This window comes from Neopelma chrysocephalum, unplaced genomic scaffold, assembly GCF_003984885.1.
Source record: "Neopelma chrysocephalum unplaced genomic scaffold, ASM398488v2 Primary Assembly neopelma1_77, whole genome shotgun sequence".
NCBI classification, from domain to species: domain Eukaryota; kingdom Metazoa; phylum Chordata; class Aves; order Passeriformes; family Pipridae; genus Neopelma; species Neopelma chrysocephalum.
The window spans coordinates 2412250-2428382 of NW_020897738.1; the positions used below are offsets into that span (position 1 = coordinate 2412250).

Consider the following 16133-nt stretch of genomic DNA (forward strand, 5'->3'; position numbering starts at 1 on the left):
GGTAACAGTTCTGAAGGTCACGGTTGCTCAGAGCAGTTTCATTTCGAGTTTTATTCGTCTTCCTCCTCAGCTGGACGTTTCTTCCCACTCAGTTTTGGGCCCTGGCAATAAAACGGAATTTACAGTGGCCCCATTGTTGGACATCACTGGAAATGGGGCTTTACTTTGTTCCCAGCCCGTGGAACTGGAAGCGGAAGAGCTTTGGAAGGGTTGAAAAGGACAAAATAAATAACAACAACAATACCTCGGCAGCTCAGGGCACCTATTTGATGGGTTTTACATGTGGCATTGGGCTGGACGTGATGTTTGCTGTGCTCTGTCCCTGCCAGCACACAGTGGCACTGTAGAGGTTAACGTGAAGGGCAACAAAACCCACAGCTGATTTTTTTGAAATTCAGTCTGATGGGGAGCACCTGCCCGTATAGATTTGGGCATTTGAACTTCAATTTCACTCCCAAGTTTAGTCTTAAAGCTACTGGCTTTCTCCTACCAGTGCTGTATTTTTAGTTTTGCTGGAGAAATCCCACCTCAGAACTCCTTAGGGAGTTCTGGTGGGGCTGCTGAACAACTGACAGAGGTCTTCCCATTCTTTTCTGTTAATTTTTTGAATTATTTCTGAATGAGGGGTCTGTAAAACCACAGCCCCATGGAACACCTTCAGAGAACTTATCCTATTGCTGTCCTGAAGAGAAGTCCTGTCTTTTTGGGAGTACAAATTCAAGGATGGTTCGTGCTGCAAATCTGTCCATGTAAATGAAAAGCTGAGTGGCTTTTCTGTTTAAAAAATCAAAATTTAGGTGGCCTGCATCTTCATACCAATTTGATGCATTGTATTATTTAATAGAAACTTCAAACATCTCCAGTTTTTTCCAAGCTTTCCTCCCAGCAGCTCATTTCCCTGCAGCCCTAGCATTCCCTTTCTTACCTTAAATACAAGAAAATGTTACTTTTCATGGCTAAGTTGCTTTTAAAAGCTTAGTTTGTGCAGAAAGCTCATGGATAATTAGCTGTCCTGGGCCTAATTTTCTGCTGGGAGTTTATTGCTGTAAGAATTGGGCTGAGCTTTTCGTCCTTGTACCTCTGATCATGAGTGGAGGGTGTTGGTCTCCATGGGCTCACAGTGATGGACATTTCTGTTTCATATTGGTAAAGGTAAAATCTTGTGTGAACAAACAAGGCATTCCAGGGGTTTTCATTATTTTCCCTTATTTTCCCTTTACATAAGGGGAAAAATCAGAAATGAAGGTATCTTTAGAGGTGTTCAAGAAAAAAAGAAAGATTAATACCTTTTTTATGAAGAGGCCTCAAGTGAAATGCTGGGTTTGATATGGCAGGTGGGCTTGGGCTGAAGGGGAGATGCCAAGAACACAATGAACTGTAGTTAGGGAAAGTGTGGACCTGGTTCCCAAACCTGTTCCCTGTGCTGGTCAGAACATTATCTAACATCTGCTTTTTGTGTCTGAGTTTTGTCCTTATGCAAGCACAGGGGGGTTGGCTGCCCTCTGGTTGGAAGTTGTATCCATCCCAGCCTTCCTCCAAGCTCTCCATCCTTTCTTGTTATTAATTTCCCCCATTGTTATTTTGTCTGAAGGCAAAGACTCAGGTTTTGGTTACAATTGTGGCAGAAGGGATTTTTCATTTTGGTAACTTTCTTGCCTAACTGGACTTGGGGGTCATTTGACAAGACACGAAATTACTACCCTATAAAAATGGCTTTTCCCATTAAAACTGAAACAATCCCATGGATATGTCTCAAAAACGAGCTACACACACTTCTTGCCAACATTTATTTTCCTTTTTCCTTGACATCCTTTTTTATAAGCTTTAGTAAAGGGCAGGAGAGGTGTCAATCCTGTTCAGACTGAAGGAACTGGGAATATTGAGTGCCAAGGCACTGGGATATAATGGGAGTGACTGTTCTGGAGGGCTGATCACACGTGCCATTCAGAGGGTTTCTAGTTTGTTCTCACATCTTTGTGTGGGTTTTAGTGCAACTGTGCAAAACTGCTGAGCAAAATGCCTGGTTAACCTGCAGGTCTCTTCCCTTATCACTGAGAATGCACTTCAGCATAATATTATATCCCTGATTTTGAGTAACTTTTAATTTAACAACTGATTCATGGCAATGTAGATGAAGAAGGTTCTACAGTGACTAAGCCCATCAGCAGGTTACTGGTGTGCACTGGGTCAGACTGGAGGCAGGTTATTCCATATCCAGATGCTACAGAAGCTGTCATTTCTTGTGGAAACAGGAATTGACATTATTGATGTCAGTAGTGGGGGAAAAAACTACAGAAAACAAACCTGCAGGACTTGCATAATCTTAATTGACGACTTCGATTCATTTGACTTTATACAGGCAAACACTACACTGAAATAAAACCTTGTACTTCCGATTTCTCCCTCAGAAGAAAAGCTTTCCCAGCTCTCTGCACTAGAATTCTTTAGAATATCCTGTAAATTTGCTTTCCAAGCTGCAGTAAGATCAGTGCTCCAGAAACATTCATTCACTCTTAAATTCAGTACTCTTTGTAGCTGCACTTCTGCTCTAGGCATTAATTGCAGGGTGATTGCAATTATTTCTTAGTCTCAGAGTGAAGATGCCACTGGAGAGAAAAGTTGAGACTTTCTTTCACATCCAGGACTTTGTTTCCCTTGCCTTAGTTTTCACTTAACTGGGAAAATATAAATGTGTGACCTTGTTTTCCTTATACAAACGCTCTACTTGGCATGTAAACATAGGGAGGAGGAGGGATGTGAGGAATAGGGTAGGAAATGCTCATAAAAATGGAAAAAAATGTGCAAGTTGCTGCTGGGGAAAAATATTTATTGTGCAGCATTTGGGCCCTGCTGGAGACTTTGACTCTTCAGGTGTCAATGCTGGACTGAAGGAGTTGGCTACTAAGTGTAATTGCTTGATGGTACTTTGTAGTATCTGATTTTATGTCTTTGCTACCACAAAGCAAAGGGTTTCCAGGTTGGGTTTGCCAAGCTGCCCAGGTTTACCTTTAACCACATTTCTGCAATACAAAGTGCTTTTTTTTTTTTAATTTTCCATACTTGCTGTAATGAAAATGGGGTTTTAGATAGCAGTGCCAAATTACTACTGACCCTTCTGGATTCTCCCATTCTTAGTTTTACTCTCTTGTTCTAAATTATGTTAAACTTCTGGCAAAACCCACTTGCTTTCTGCTTTTGTAGAGGTTTTAAGTGTTTTTTTTTCATTTGATACATCAAAGATGTGTCAAAGGGTAGTTTGAACTTGAGTCTTCGCCTATTGGAATATGAAACTCAAGTTGATGGCCTCAGTTTTAGGAGAAGACACAGTTTTGGCTGTATTGTTGAATAGGATTGGTGAATATCTTTATTTTTTTCATCTTGGTGAATGTCTTTCCTTTTTTTCCAATAGTTTGTGTTTAACACAAGCTGGAAAACAAAGAGGCCAGGTCTTCAAAGAGATATGTTAGATCAGAGTAACGTAAAGAATTTCTGCAGGTACCTTAACCCTTGGCTGATGTAGAAGTTGGGACCTCTTGCCAACATGGATGTGCACAAGCAGTTTATTTCTTAAAGAAATGTGGGTAGGAAGAGTGATTTTGGAAATGTGGTAAGAGATGGAAAATCCAGAACAGTTGGGTTGATGCCTGCAGGGAATGCTCCAAACTTTCTGACCAGTCTGGCAACCCAGTTATTTAAGTTCTAAGAATACTTAGAACCATCCCACTAAAAATGGGGTGGTTTCTATTGCAAAGGCACCAAACTCTTTCCTTTTTGACCATTTTTGTAGCTGTCCTTGAGACCAACAGATGGAACTGCTGAAATTGGTTGACTTTGGCCAAGTTCTGTGAGCGACCGTGGTGGTTCCATTTTTGATTGTAATAGAAGGGCAGATCAGAACTGGACTGAACCTCTTGTTTGGGGGTTTCTCATCTGGTGAAATGACTTTCAGAAACACAGGGATCATTCCTCTGAATATTATGCAAAAATACTGTTCCAGGTTGCCATTTAACAAATGGCAGGTTTAGGAAACGGTGAGAGTTTCTTGTCTCCAGAGCAAGGTCAAGTTATGAAGCTTCTATGGACAGTTTAGGTTGATGATAGTTAAATAAAAGTTATTTGCATTAGAATTTGGGGTTTTTTCTGTGAGATTAGTATTCTGCAGTGTTCTGAGAATGCCTGCTGGACCCCCCAGATCTGCAGGTCCTGCCATCAGCAAATGTCACCAGTGTGGGGGATACTCTGAGACCACATTTTGTTGCAGAAACTTGTTTTCTAAAGGAGGCAGGTGATAGTTTAGTGGATTTTCATTTTTTCTTTATTAAATCCTTTCATGGCTCTCTGATGGCCTTTATTTCTACAGAATTTATTGGAGAGTTATTTATGTTCAATGGGAGAGAAGTTCCTTTGATTTCTTGACTGTCCCATGAGCCTTATTTTTAAGGGCATGTTATTTTGAGGGGTAGATTGGTGTTTTCAAAAGCATTTGAATGCAGTTGACATTCAGTGAAAGTGTTCAAGACCTCTGAGCAACCTGGTCTAGTGGAAGGTGTCCCTGCCCATGGCAGGGGCTTGGATTGAGATCATCTTTAAGATCCTTTCCAGCCCAAACCATTCTGTGATTCAATGACATTCCGTTGGATTTAGATTTCGGTGTTGTTTGGATATTTTGAAACATGGACGTGATTCTTTGTGTCTCTTTAATGAAATGGTTGTGCATCAATAAGGTGGTTCTATTTTAAAAACTGATTTTTTTTTCAGTAGAAGACTTAATTTTGCCTCACATTACACTTGGAGCACTCCTGAAGTTGTAATATAAATCTAAATCACTATGAGAAGTATTTGAAACTGGGACTTCTTGGTACAAGGAAAGAACTTAGAATTAAGACACATCAGTGGATCTGAAGAACTGGAGCTGTTGTGGACTTAACAGCTGCAGGGATGTTTTGGGACTCAGATGGCTGAGGTGAAGGGCACAGACTGATCCAGCTCAGTTTGCAGGGTATCCCGAGCATCCAGGTTAATGTAAAAGCTTATGGAAGTGTCCTGAGTGCTGCACATAGATTTGCATTAAAAGGAGTCAGTGTTTTTGAGGGGATGGACAGACTTAATTACTTTATCTTGCTGGGTTGTGAGAGCAGTTGGAAACAAGCTCTGTAGGTAGAGCCTCACAACCAGGGCTCCTCAGTTATTTGGGTGGCCCTTCATCTGACACAGTGACAAGTTCAGAGCCTCAGAGAAGGACCCGTCCTAAGTAGGGATTGAGCCTGAACTGAGGTTTGGTTTTGTGTGCCAGTAAGGTTTGGAATTTGGAACAATGGCACAGGCTTAGTATTTTCTTCATTTTCTCCTTTAGTTTATTGTAAGTAACCCCCTGCCTGCTAAAGGCACTTGCTGGCAGGTCAGGAATTTGGAGGATGAACTCAATGGGCCTGTAATTGTCAGGTTCTGCTCTACGGGAATGCTGGTTTTCCTGATTCCATTCTCAACTCTGCATTAAGATGGGGTTTGGAATTCTTACGTGGTAAGAAATGCAGCAGTTTGGGCAGTTGTTTTAATCACATCCCCTGTGTGTGTTTAATTCCAGAGGCCGCAGCAGTGGCAAAGGACCACCTCAGCCTACGGTAAGTTTGGGGTTTCTCATCGTTGTACCACTCCTGGTAAGAGGAAACAACTTAGAGACATAAGAATAGCAGATACTGGAATGTTCTCCCAGTTTTTTCCTTTGGATACTTTAGACTGAGATACAATTTTCTAAAGAGTAGCATCTTGCATTCATTTAAGTCTCCTGGGAGGGTGAAGGGGGGAAGGTTCTCTTAAACTTTTGACTACACTTACATAAATATTCTGCATTTTCCAGCAATTCTAGTTGTAGATGTGAATAACATTTAGCTTAAGGCAGTGCTTTTTGAACTAGTTCCTATTTGGAGATTCTAACATTGGCTTCTCCCTTAAAGAGATTTAAGACAGCATTTAATTAAATAAAAATAACTATTTTGTTTAGCTTTACTATAAAATTGCTAACTCAGTATTATCCTCCCCCCAATGACTTTAGTTATTCTCAAGGCTATGTATGGCTGAAGTATAGATGTGGCTTGACTTGTAGAACATCATTTTATTAGAGCTAAAGATGTGGATCTATGAACTGCACCAATCAAATATTTGCCCATTCGTTATTGGCCTGGTTTTCAAAGATGGCTAATTTGGGGGAATGGAGCAGAAGTAGGAAGGTTTAAAAGGGCCACAGTTTACTTACATTAATGTTTATTGAAAATATCAAGGCACTTGAGTAATAATAAAGAAGCTTTGAGGGAGTCTGGTGAAAAAGGCCATATGCAAACACTAAACAACATCCAAGTGTTGGTCTTCATGTCCTGTGTGCTGAGTGCTGAGCACAGGAGTGTCCTCAGACGTGTCTTTGCAGCCCAGGGAAGTGGCTGGCACACAGCAGTAAGTGGATTAAGGAGCTGACAGTTGAAAAGATGTGTTGTCAGTGGAAAAGCTCAGAATATGGTGAGGTCCCTGCTCGTTTCACAAGCACAGGGTTGACAGGGAGAGATACCAGATGTTGCAACAAAGCACAGACATCCTCACCAGTGAATGTGTCCTGGTGGTACCTGGTGAGCTCTCCCAGTCAGGATTTCAGATCCTGGTGCTGCAGTGAATTACTTTGGACTGTTTTAATAACAGGGTTTGTAGCAATTTGGCGCTCGACGATTTGACGGCTTTGGCTCCTGTTAATGGGTGTCATCAGGGCTGGGAGATGAAAAGATGTGGTTCAGCAGCCTGAAAGCACCTTTTCACTTCTGCAGCACTTGGAGTGCCTTGCTCTTGATGGTTCTTAAGGCAGAGAGGGATGTCAGCAGGGCTCTTCCAGTCAGAAAACAAAGCTCTGCTGACACCCCTCGAGTCTGTGCATGAGCTTCACCCAACCAGCCAGAGAATTTCAGTATTGAGTGATATTTCCTTGTTTATTGAGTGGGATTTTTATCTTGTTTGGAAGGGTGTTAGATCTTTAATTGGTCAGAGAAAGGCTTATGGTCCTTTGGAAATCTCCTGTGCCATATTCAATATTAATAATAATATTTAAATATACATTCTATGTATATTGCCTGAGTAAGGCTTTGAACCAGTGTTTCTAGGAACTCATATGAAGGCCAGCGTTGGTTTGGGTGCTCTGAATTTTAGAATTGTTACAAGTTTTTCTCCTGTATTCACGATTTCTTTCTTATTTTTCAGATTTCTTTCGATGGCATCTATGCAAACATGAGAATGGTTCACATACTCACATCAGTTGTTGTAAGTCTTCATGTTTGGAAGCGGGAAAACAGTTCCTAAAGTGACAGAGAATTGTTAACTAGTCCAGTAATTGTAATATGATGGAGTGAATATTAAATTTTAGACACTTTCGGCCAACTTGATCTCAGTAATTCTGTATTTTTTGACTTAGAAAGGCTCTAATTTGCAGAGGTACAGCAGATTTCTTAGGTGCACTGGTCATATTTTGAATTTTCTGTTTTTAGAGAGGTTATGGGTAAATAAAATGGGTCTGTGTGCAGGGATTAGAACCCTTTCTCCCAGGTTCTAAAGGAAGTCCTGACATGCCAAAATTAAGTCCCACATCTCCTTGAGTCCAGGTTAAGCTTTTATCCTTTTTTGTACCCACACATGCACAGATCTTGGTTTTCAGCAAAACTTCTTTGTGCTTTAACTGGTCAAGAGTCTTGTAAGAACCAAATATGCTCCTGTGAGTATCTTTAAATCCCTACAGAGCAGCACATGCACACCCAGCTGTTTGCAGCTGCAGAGCACAGCAGTGTGTCTATAAATTGGCAGGTGCTGAATGAGGAGATCTGACTGAAAATTGAGCTGGTTTTTTACACAGTGCACTTATGTAAGGAATACATGTTTAAGAAAATCACTGAAATGTCATTTGTCTCGTAGAAAGTTATATTTTCATTTTTCTTGCGTTCTAGGGATCCAAATGTGAAGTACAGGTGAAAAATGGTGGTATATATGAAGGAGTTTTTAAAACCTACAGTCCTAAGGTAATTTTTTGACATTTTGACTCTATTTTTAAGCTCCTGATAATCAGTGTGTGATTGAAATGTGAATATTTTGTTTAATTCAAATATTTACTGTGAATTATTTTGACTACTTGCACAAGCAGATTGTAAATGTCTGGGGTTTTTTGCAAGTAAGTGAATTTATTGAGTGGCTGATGATGCATTAATTCAGAGCCTTTCTGTGTGTCCCACAGTGTGATTTGGTGGTTGATGCTGCTCATCGGAAAACTGCAGAATCCAGTTTGGGGCCAAAACGTGAAGACATTCTGGAGAGTATCCTGTTCAAGTCTTCAGATTTTGTGATGGTGCATTTTAAGGATATGGATACCAATTATGCCAGAAGAGGTATATTTGTTTTTAAAATTGTTCGTTGTCATGAGATCATAAGTCAAGGTTTTTTCAAAGTAGGTGCTTTAGGATCCAAAAATTAAAGTTCACATTCATATTCTTAATTCTTAACGAGTGCAAAACTCCTGAAATCTCAAATTTATCAAATATGTTTTAAATAGGTTGCAGAACCTTTGTGAGGCCACTTGGCTTTGATGTCTGGAAAGCAAAGCTTTCGTGGTTTTACAAACCATTTTATAGATTCTATGGGAGGTCGACTTCTTTTTTTGATAAATATCTTTTCTAAATTACGCTGTTAAATGTTATACAAGAATCCGTGAAGACACAAATTCTTTAGAAAAAGATTCTTTTTCAGAGTTGATTTAGATACAAAGTCTATATTGAGTTAACTTCTGTATGTAAACATGCATTCACTGAAATATTCTAAAAATACTACTGCAAACAGAGCTAAAAGATCTTTAAAAATCCTCGACTTGTGTTTTTAATTTCTGCTTTGCTCCTTGTAGACTTGTAGGCTTTCCAGAATACAGAAGAACCTTGTGGGGTGGCAGGCAGGTCTTAAAATCTTGAAGACATGGCTTGAAACTGTCAAAATTAAATTATTTTACAGACAGTCAGGCAGTTTTCATACTTTTACTGTGTGACCTCCAAGCCCCTAATTATTTTTCTGGAACCTGAGAGTCTCATAAGTCAGACAACTCAATTCCTGTGCAAATTTCTCTCTTTTGGGCAGCAAATTTAAAGGGTTTTTCTGCCTGTGTTGCTGATTTGCTGGGATAAGGAATAAAAGCAAATGCACAGCTTTGTGTGTGGGGTGGAATTGTATATGTGTACATTTACAGGTTGATTAACAACTCTCTCTGGGAGCTCAGTGGTTATTGCAACATGTTTTATTCCCATTATCAGAGACTTAGAGATGTGTAGGGACAGAGGACATTTAATGAGATCTTTCTCTCTTCACCTTGTGTGGATGTTCTTGCCTGATTTGAAACTGAAGAATGAGAGGTTTGTTTTGGTTTTTTTTTCAAGGAATTTTTCTTTTCCCAGAAGATGATGCATAATGTCAGAGCAAGTGTAGCATTGAAATGCAGATAGGTTCCAGGTTCTGGATGGGACTTGGAATTTAAATTACACAAGAGCTGTTTTATAATGGGTCTGCTATGAACTTCACTTTAATATTAATGCAAATAGGGCTCCAGTCTTTATAGATTTTGAACAGACTGAAGGAAAAATATGCACCTGCTTCTAGGAATGGACATTTTCTAGAAGAAAATGACTGCTTCAGGTCGAGCAGTCCCTCAGTTCACTTTATTAGGTAGAATATCTTGGAGTGTAAATCTCTTAAGTACTGGAGAGGAGAGTTGAAATAAAGCTGTAGAGACTTGGAGCAAGATAAACTGGAAGGCTGCAAAACTTGATAACTCGTAGTGGGTAAATTAATCTGCTTTCCATTTTGTCTCAAAAATGTGTTATCTTGAAATGACACTGGAAAGTGTAACTCTGATCACACCTTCACATGAGAGCAGTGAGGGGCTTTCTGCTTCCTGGGTAATTAAATAAGCAAGGATTCAAAAGAATGGAAGTGTGTGAGTGTGCACACAGGAACTGCTGGCCTTTTGTTCATGTGAATAAACCCAAATCTTCATGGCAGTGGGTCAGAGAAGCCTGTGATTCACAGTGAAAACTGAGTCTAAACTCCTGGGTGGGGAGATGGTGCTCCTTGTCTTGGAACTGTCACTGCCTGGTGCTCAAAGTGGGACAGGGACAAATACCTTTAAATTGTCTAACCCTCTGTGGTTTTTGGCTTTCACAGACAAGTAAGGAGACAATTTGGAAATATTTGATTGGAAAGGCTTTCTCTGCTTTAAAAATGTAGTCCAAGAAAGGGGCACTTCACAGGCTCTCTGTTGAGAGGCTTACCTAGAGTAGGGATTGTTGTCAGTCTCACCTGGAATAAGGTTTATTGGGATCTCTGTGTGTAGTTTCTTACCCCTTAGGAGGCTGCTGGACTTTTGGGGAGCCCTAGAACTAAACTAAGTTTCTGCAGAAATTTGTGTTTTGAAAATTTTAGTGCATTCTGGTTTCCCAGTTCAGTATCTGAAATACTGTGGATTTTTATCCTGGCATTTGTTCTCTGCTGGGCTGGAGGACTTTGGGCAAAAGACTCCTGAAGATGTTCACTGGATTGAGTCACAAGTCGGGCAGTAGAGACTGGAAGAGAACTGGGAAAAAGCAACAGGGAGAAAGGGAATGGGATGGAGAAGAGAGGAAAATACAGTTGTGTGAAGAACCATCCAGCAGAGCCTGCCAGGCAGCTCCCAGTGCTATCAGAGCGGTGCAGCTTTGGGGCAGGAGCTGATAACTCGTCCTGCAACTGCATCAGAGTTCAGGGGAGGGAACACCAGGCTTGGGGTGGGTGAAATTGAGAGCAGCACAGGTAGATTTGTGGCAAGCATGACACTGCACCTTCAAATGCACCACTGGAGAAAGAGTGGTGTCTGCCCAGATTGTAGAAATTGGAAGAAAAACTTTTAGGTCTGTGTGGACAGGGGTGTTGTAGCAGTTAATGTTTAAAAAGTAAATCTGTCCCCACTTCCCAGGCCTGTATTTGCAGCTCTGTCAGTCTGCACAGACGTTTCTGCTTGTGCAGATGCTTGTTAGGCTTCGAAAGGAATGGAAAGGATCACCTGAGGTCTCTGTGGAACTGAGGTTTGCTGCAGTACAGGCTGATGAATGACACATGCTTTGGAAAACTCAAGTGAAGCTGTGTTACACCCATCACCCCCTTTCAGACTGTTCTGTCTGCCTTTAAATTGGGACTGACACCGAGTTCTGCGTGAGCACTGGAAATGAGCTGCTCCAGACCCGCTCTGAGGTGCGAGTTGAAATCCTGAGCTGTGCATTAACACGTCACATCTTTCTGCTTCACCTCTTGAGTGCTGAGATCTCAGAGCTGCTGCGTGATCTGGTTTTACAGAAGAAGCTTCCAGCAGTGTTTCCTGGAGCCCTAAACACTGATAGTGCTGGTTTGCATATGATTCAAATTTCACCATGGCTTTGGAGTTGCCTTCTTGGCTTCTCTTAAAAGACAGGACAATTGAAACATCATAACTACTGTTAAAGTAAAAGATTTCTACAATGTTTTTATTGGGTTTTGGCACTGTTGCTACATCTGAGAAAAATATCACAAATGCAATGAAAAACAAGGCAGAAGAGAATTGGCTGTTAAGGCTTTTCCTTGAATTAGCACTGCAAGTGGCCTCCTTCCAGGGAAAGTGTTGCAAGGGGAATAGCAGTAGGCATCTTATGAACAAAGGAAGGAAATGTTGGCTCAGCAGAGCTGGTGGTAACTGGTTTTAATGTTTCAAATCAGTAGTAAGTAGTCACAAAACAAATGAGAGTTTACTGTTGAAACCTTTAAGGTGAAAGCTCAGTTTACTTTGGGCCTTGCTTAGGCTTGATCAGAGCTTCAGTGTGAGCATCAGCACCTTTGGCAACGATGGGTTTCATGGCATTTGAACTGCAGACTTGCACTTAATTGCATATTTGTGCTCTTCACCATTAGTAGCTCAAAATATGTTTGTGGGAACGAGCACATTGGACACTGAAGTTAATTAAACCCTGACTCCTAATTGCTCTATTCTGGCACTTTTTTCTTTAACTCATTTAATGGCACATACTTGAAGAATTTGCCCAAGCTGAGTTTTTCGCAGAATGTATATTTTTAATTTGTGTTACTGTGATTTTCTCCTGTCCTTGGGATTTTTTTTCCAGTTACCAGGCTTTAAAACAAGAAGCAGATCCTTGATACCCAACTCCTTTGCTTAGGAAATGTCACATTAAGCAGGTACAGAAGCAGTGGGGACTAATTGAGTGTTACAGCTCCAGCCCTTTGTTTCACCAGGTTTTGTTTGATCTTTAACTTGGGTTTTACGGTGTAGAAAAGGGATTGATTAAAAATTTGGCCATGTCAAGGTGTCATGTGAATTGCTCCTTCAACAGCTCAGAGATAAGAGGCACCAGATAAGGGGAGGCTGAGCTTGTGCAGTGTCTTGTCTGTTATTACTCTGCCAGTCAGCACTTGGAGCAGCAGCTCATGTTTTAGCTCCTACTTTACTAATAATCTTAAGAGCAGTGTTTTTGTTTTGGAAACTTTTATTTTTAGAATTTTTTACATACGTTCTTAATCTCGTTGCTCATTAATTTCGATGGAGGCTTGTTTGACTTGCTGGGTTTTTAATCTTGGTCTCCCGTGTGTCTGCCAGGCTGTTTGTTCCAGGAAAATAGTGATCTGTGCCTTGAGGTACCGTTCTGCTACATTTAAACTTTGCCTGGATGCTCTGGAGACCATATTGTCTGACTGGAAGTCTGCCTTTGTAGCTGTAATTTCTCCTAACTTTGGATTTTCTTTAAGTTGTAGAGGTTAAACTGGTGCAGTCTCACTTGTGACTGTCATTCTAAAATGAGAAATGCAGAGTAGTGAAGGTTCCTGTGCCCCATGATATACTGGATTCTACTAGGAAGCTGAGCAGTGACTGTACCCATCTTATTCAGACCTGTAGCATTTGGTAGATAGGAGAGTTTTTGTTTTGACTCGTTTTTTCCCTCAGTTCATCTGTGTCATTACAATAACAGCACTGCTGGATGTTTATGTGGCTGTTTAAATAAGAAAATTAGTGGGTTGAGTAGATGAGTCTTGTTAAGCTGATATTTTATTCACTGTATCCAAAATGGCACAGTTGTGTGGAGTTTGCCTGAAGGAATTTAATAGAAATGAAGGAAACAGTGCTGTGAAACACAGATTGTCTCCATTAGGCCTCCTAACTCATATTTATCTAATCTCAGTGGAGAAGAGTTCCCTGTACTCCCAGAGAGGTAGAAACAAAGTTCACAGTTTTCCAAGTGCCGTAAGCAGCCTCCAACTTGCACTTGCTGTAAAATGTCCAATCTGAGTGGATCAGACTTGAAACACTGAATTAAGGATGGCTGGGACAGGAGCAGCTCTGGTTTGTCTGGGTTAAGGCAGAATTAACTACAGAGTATTGAAAAGGTACATGTAGAGTTTCAAATAAAAGAGCCTTAAAAATGTGCTTTTTAGCTACTGCTTAACTGTGGATTGTAGCACTGTGTTGCTGTGTAGTTTCAGAAGACATTTGAACATATATATAGTATATACTATAATACAGTATATTTTAGAAGTTGTTTGTGTGAAGGGAAACAGAGATGTTTTCAGGTTGGAATAACTTAGAAATCTGTAGGTTATTTGGAGGAGTTTGGGTTCCTTTGTGAAGCAAAATGGGGCTGTTAATAGTGAGAACATTACTGAGGTTTTACTATGAAAATGATCTTTGCAAGGTGGGAGATGTTTGATTAATTCTGTGAGAGGAACTCAAGAGTTCAGCTCTGCCTGAATTCAGCCATATAATATAAAAAACTCCACCTGAATTTGTATCTGATGTCTTCCAACTCCTTCTCTTTCCGTATCTGTTGTAGTTCCTTCAGAAACAGGTAATTTTTGTCAGTCACTGTGTCTCTGCATCTTGCCTTTCATAATGCTTTTGTTCCCATAATATATAACAGAAAGTTAATCTCTTTGTTTGTGCATGTGGGACTTGGCAGGATCGTGTAGAGGATCTTGCAATTAGTTGGTGATTTCTGTTGTCAGCCTGGGTTTTTAGCTCTTCTGGACAGTTGAAGTGAGTGAAATTTGGGATCAGCACATAGGTAGGGCAGGGGCACGTTTTGTTTCATATAAGCTCATTAACAATGTTTAATTGCTTCCCCACAGTTCTTTGTGTATGGGTTGAGTGAGCATTTCATGGGATAGTGCTGGATGTTATTAGACAGGCTCAGCACAGTTAATTTTCATGCCAGATCATACCAATAAATGCAGAACTTCACTGTGAAATTGGGTAAAACAGGAATAATAAGCAGTGTCGGCAGCCTCTCTTTAGAACATCTTCAGTGATTGTGTAAAAGCTGTTACATCAGTGGCCAACTTCATATGTTGTGAATTCTTTTCATAAGAGCTTTAAAGTCCATTTTTCTTAGGAAGATTTTTAGATCTTGCCAAAAGTTAATTTAGGCCATGTTTTTCTGTATCTGGCACTGCCTGGTGGTTTGATTCCAGCTTTTCTAAGGGTCTGAAATGTTTGCTCCTTATTTTATCAGTAAAGGATAATAGGAAATTCTGGATTGAAGACTTACTTATATTAGGCTGATTTATTTATTTGAAAGCTTATAACAGGCTAATTTGATTTTTTGAAGCTCTGCTTAAGGATGGCAGCTCTGAGATGTAGTTGCTTACAAATATAAAAGCTTGGCTTCCTTGGTGAGTGGCTTTGGATATTTTTATACAGCATTTTCAATATTCTGGTATTATTCCTTCTTAAGTCTGGCTTGAATGAAACATGAACAAGTAAAAAAATAGCTTGTGGTCCCTTTTTTTTTTCTTTATGTTTTCATAATTTTTTTAAACAATAGTGGAACCTTTCTGGTTATTTATTCTCATATGTTGGTGGGAGCAAGAGGGAGAGAGTTCCTGAATATTTCTGTGGGATTTGGGTGAGCTGCTGCTTGGAAAAGCTTTGTCAGGAGGGAAGACACCTCTATTCATGTCCCAGGGAATGTGTGTGTGCATGTTGGTGTGTTGAGGAGTTGTGGAAATAGAAAAAATTCAGATATTTGAAGGGAAAATTGTAGTTTACCCATTCAGGGAATGGGATTGGGTTCATGCTTTTTTGATATTTGCACAGTGTTTTAGTGTGCAGTTGTGTGGGCTGGTTGGAAAATTGTATTATACAAGCCTTGGGTTTTCTAGAAGAACAGGGATCCTCAGTCTTTTTTTCTTTTTTTCCCCAAATATTCATGTAGTTGGTGTAAAATATTTTGAAATAACCGAAAATAATTCTGTTCTTTGATGTATTAGAAGTTAGTCTGGACTTCCATAGTTATTATAAACTTAAAGTAGGCACCTTTCTAATGTCCTGTCGAACACAGCAGCTGCAAGAGAAGGGGATTGATGATCATTGAGCCTGTGATTGAGCTGTTTTTGGTTGTTCCTCAGATAAAAACCAGCGTACTTTTCCAACTGATTTCACCCCCATCCCTCCCTGCTCTGTTGCAGATGCTTTTACTGATTCAGCCATCAGTGCTAAAGTTAATGGAGAACACAAGGAAAAGGATCTTGAACCATGGGATGGAGGAGAGAACACGGCTTCCGAGGAGCTCGAGGCACTGGAGACAGATGTGGTGAGTGATGCTTTTTTATGCTCTCTGAAAAGAAGCCTTGAAAGAATTCCTTAATTTTAATCTAGTAATGAACTTCAGAGTAAAATCGCTGTCCTGCACTGTGATGGTGGATGTTCAGTCTTTGCCAGCAGCTGCCACAGTACTTTTTACCAATTTGAATAAGAAAAGCTGGATTTCAAATGCCACTCGTGGCAAATATTGACAAATGGCAGCTGCTGTGGTGAGAGACGTGTTGGGCTCAGGGACTGGCAGAAAGAGCAGCTTTTGTTAAGGCCCCCAAATTCAGCAATACAGCAAAGTGATTTATGTTTAATCAGAGCATCCCTGCCTGACTGTCACTGCTTTTGGAAAGGACGGGGAGATTGTGCTCAGCTCAGTGTCGCTGGGCTTCACATGGGGAAATGGATGGAAGTCTGAACCCAAGCACAGATACAATTTTAGTAGATTATGAACCATTAGATGAGGAGTATG

The 16133-nt window shown here is 40.4% G+C and overlaps 1 protein-coding gene across 11 annotated transcripts in view; it reads left to right on the forward strand.

Annotated features, from left to right (window-relative positions):
* ATXN2 (ataxin 2) overlaps positions 1-16133 on the forward strand; it is a 55056-nt gene that overhangs the window by 5296 nt on the left and 33627 nt on the right. For all 11 annotated transcript variants that reach the window (XM_027689640.1, XM_027689646.1, XM_027689642.1 and 8 more), the window contains exons 2-6: positions 5585-5621; positions 7237-7296; positions 7974-8045; positions 8258-8408; positions 15538-15662. In XM_027689640.1, the coding sequence (XP_027545441.1) occupies positions 5585-5621; positions 7237-7296; positions 7974-8045; positions 8258-8408; positions 15538-15662 (445 nt within the window). The remainder of the gene's footprint in view (positions 1-5584; positions 5622-7236; positions 7297-7973; positions 8046-8257; positions 8409-15537; positions 15663-16133) is intronic.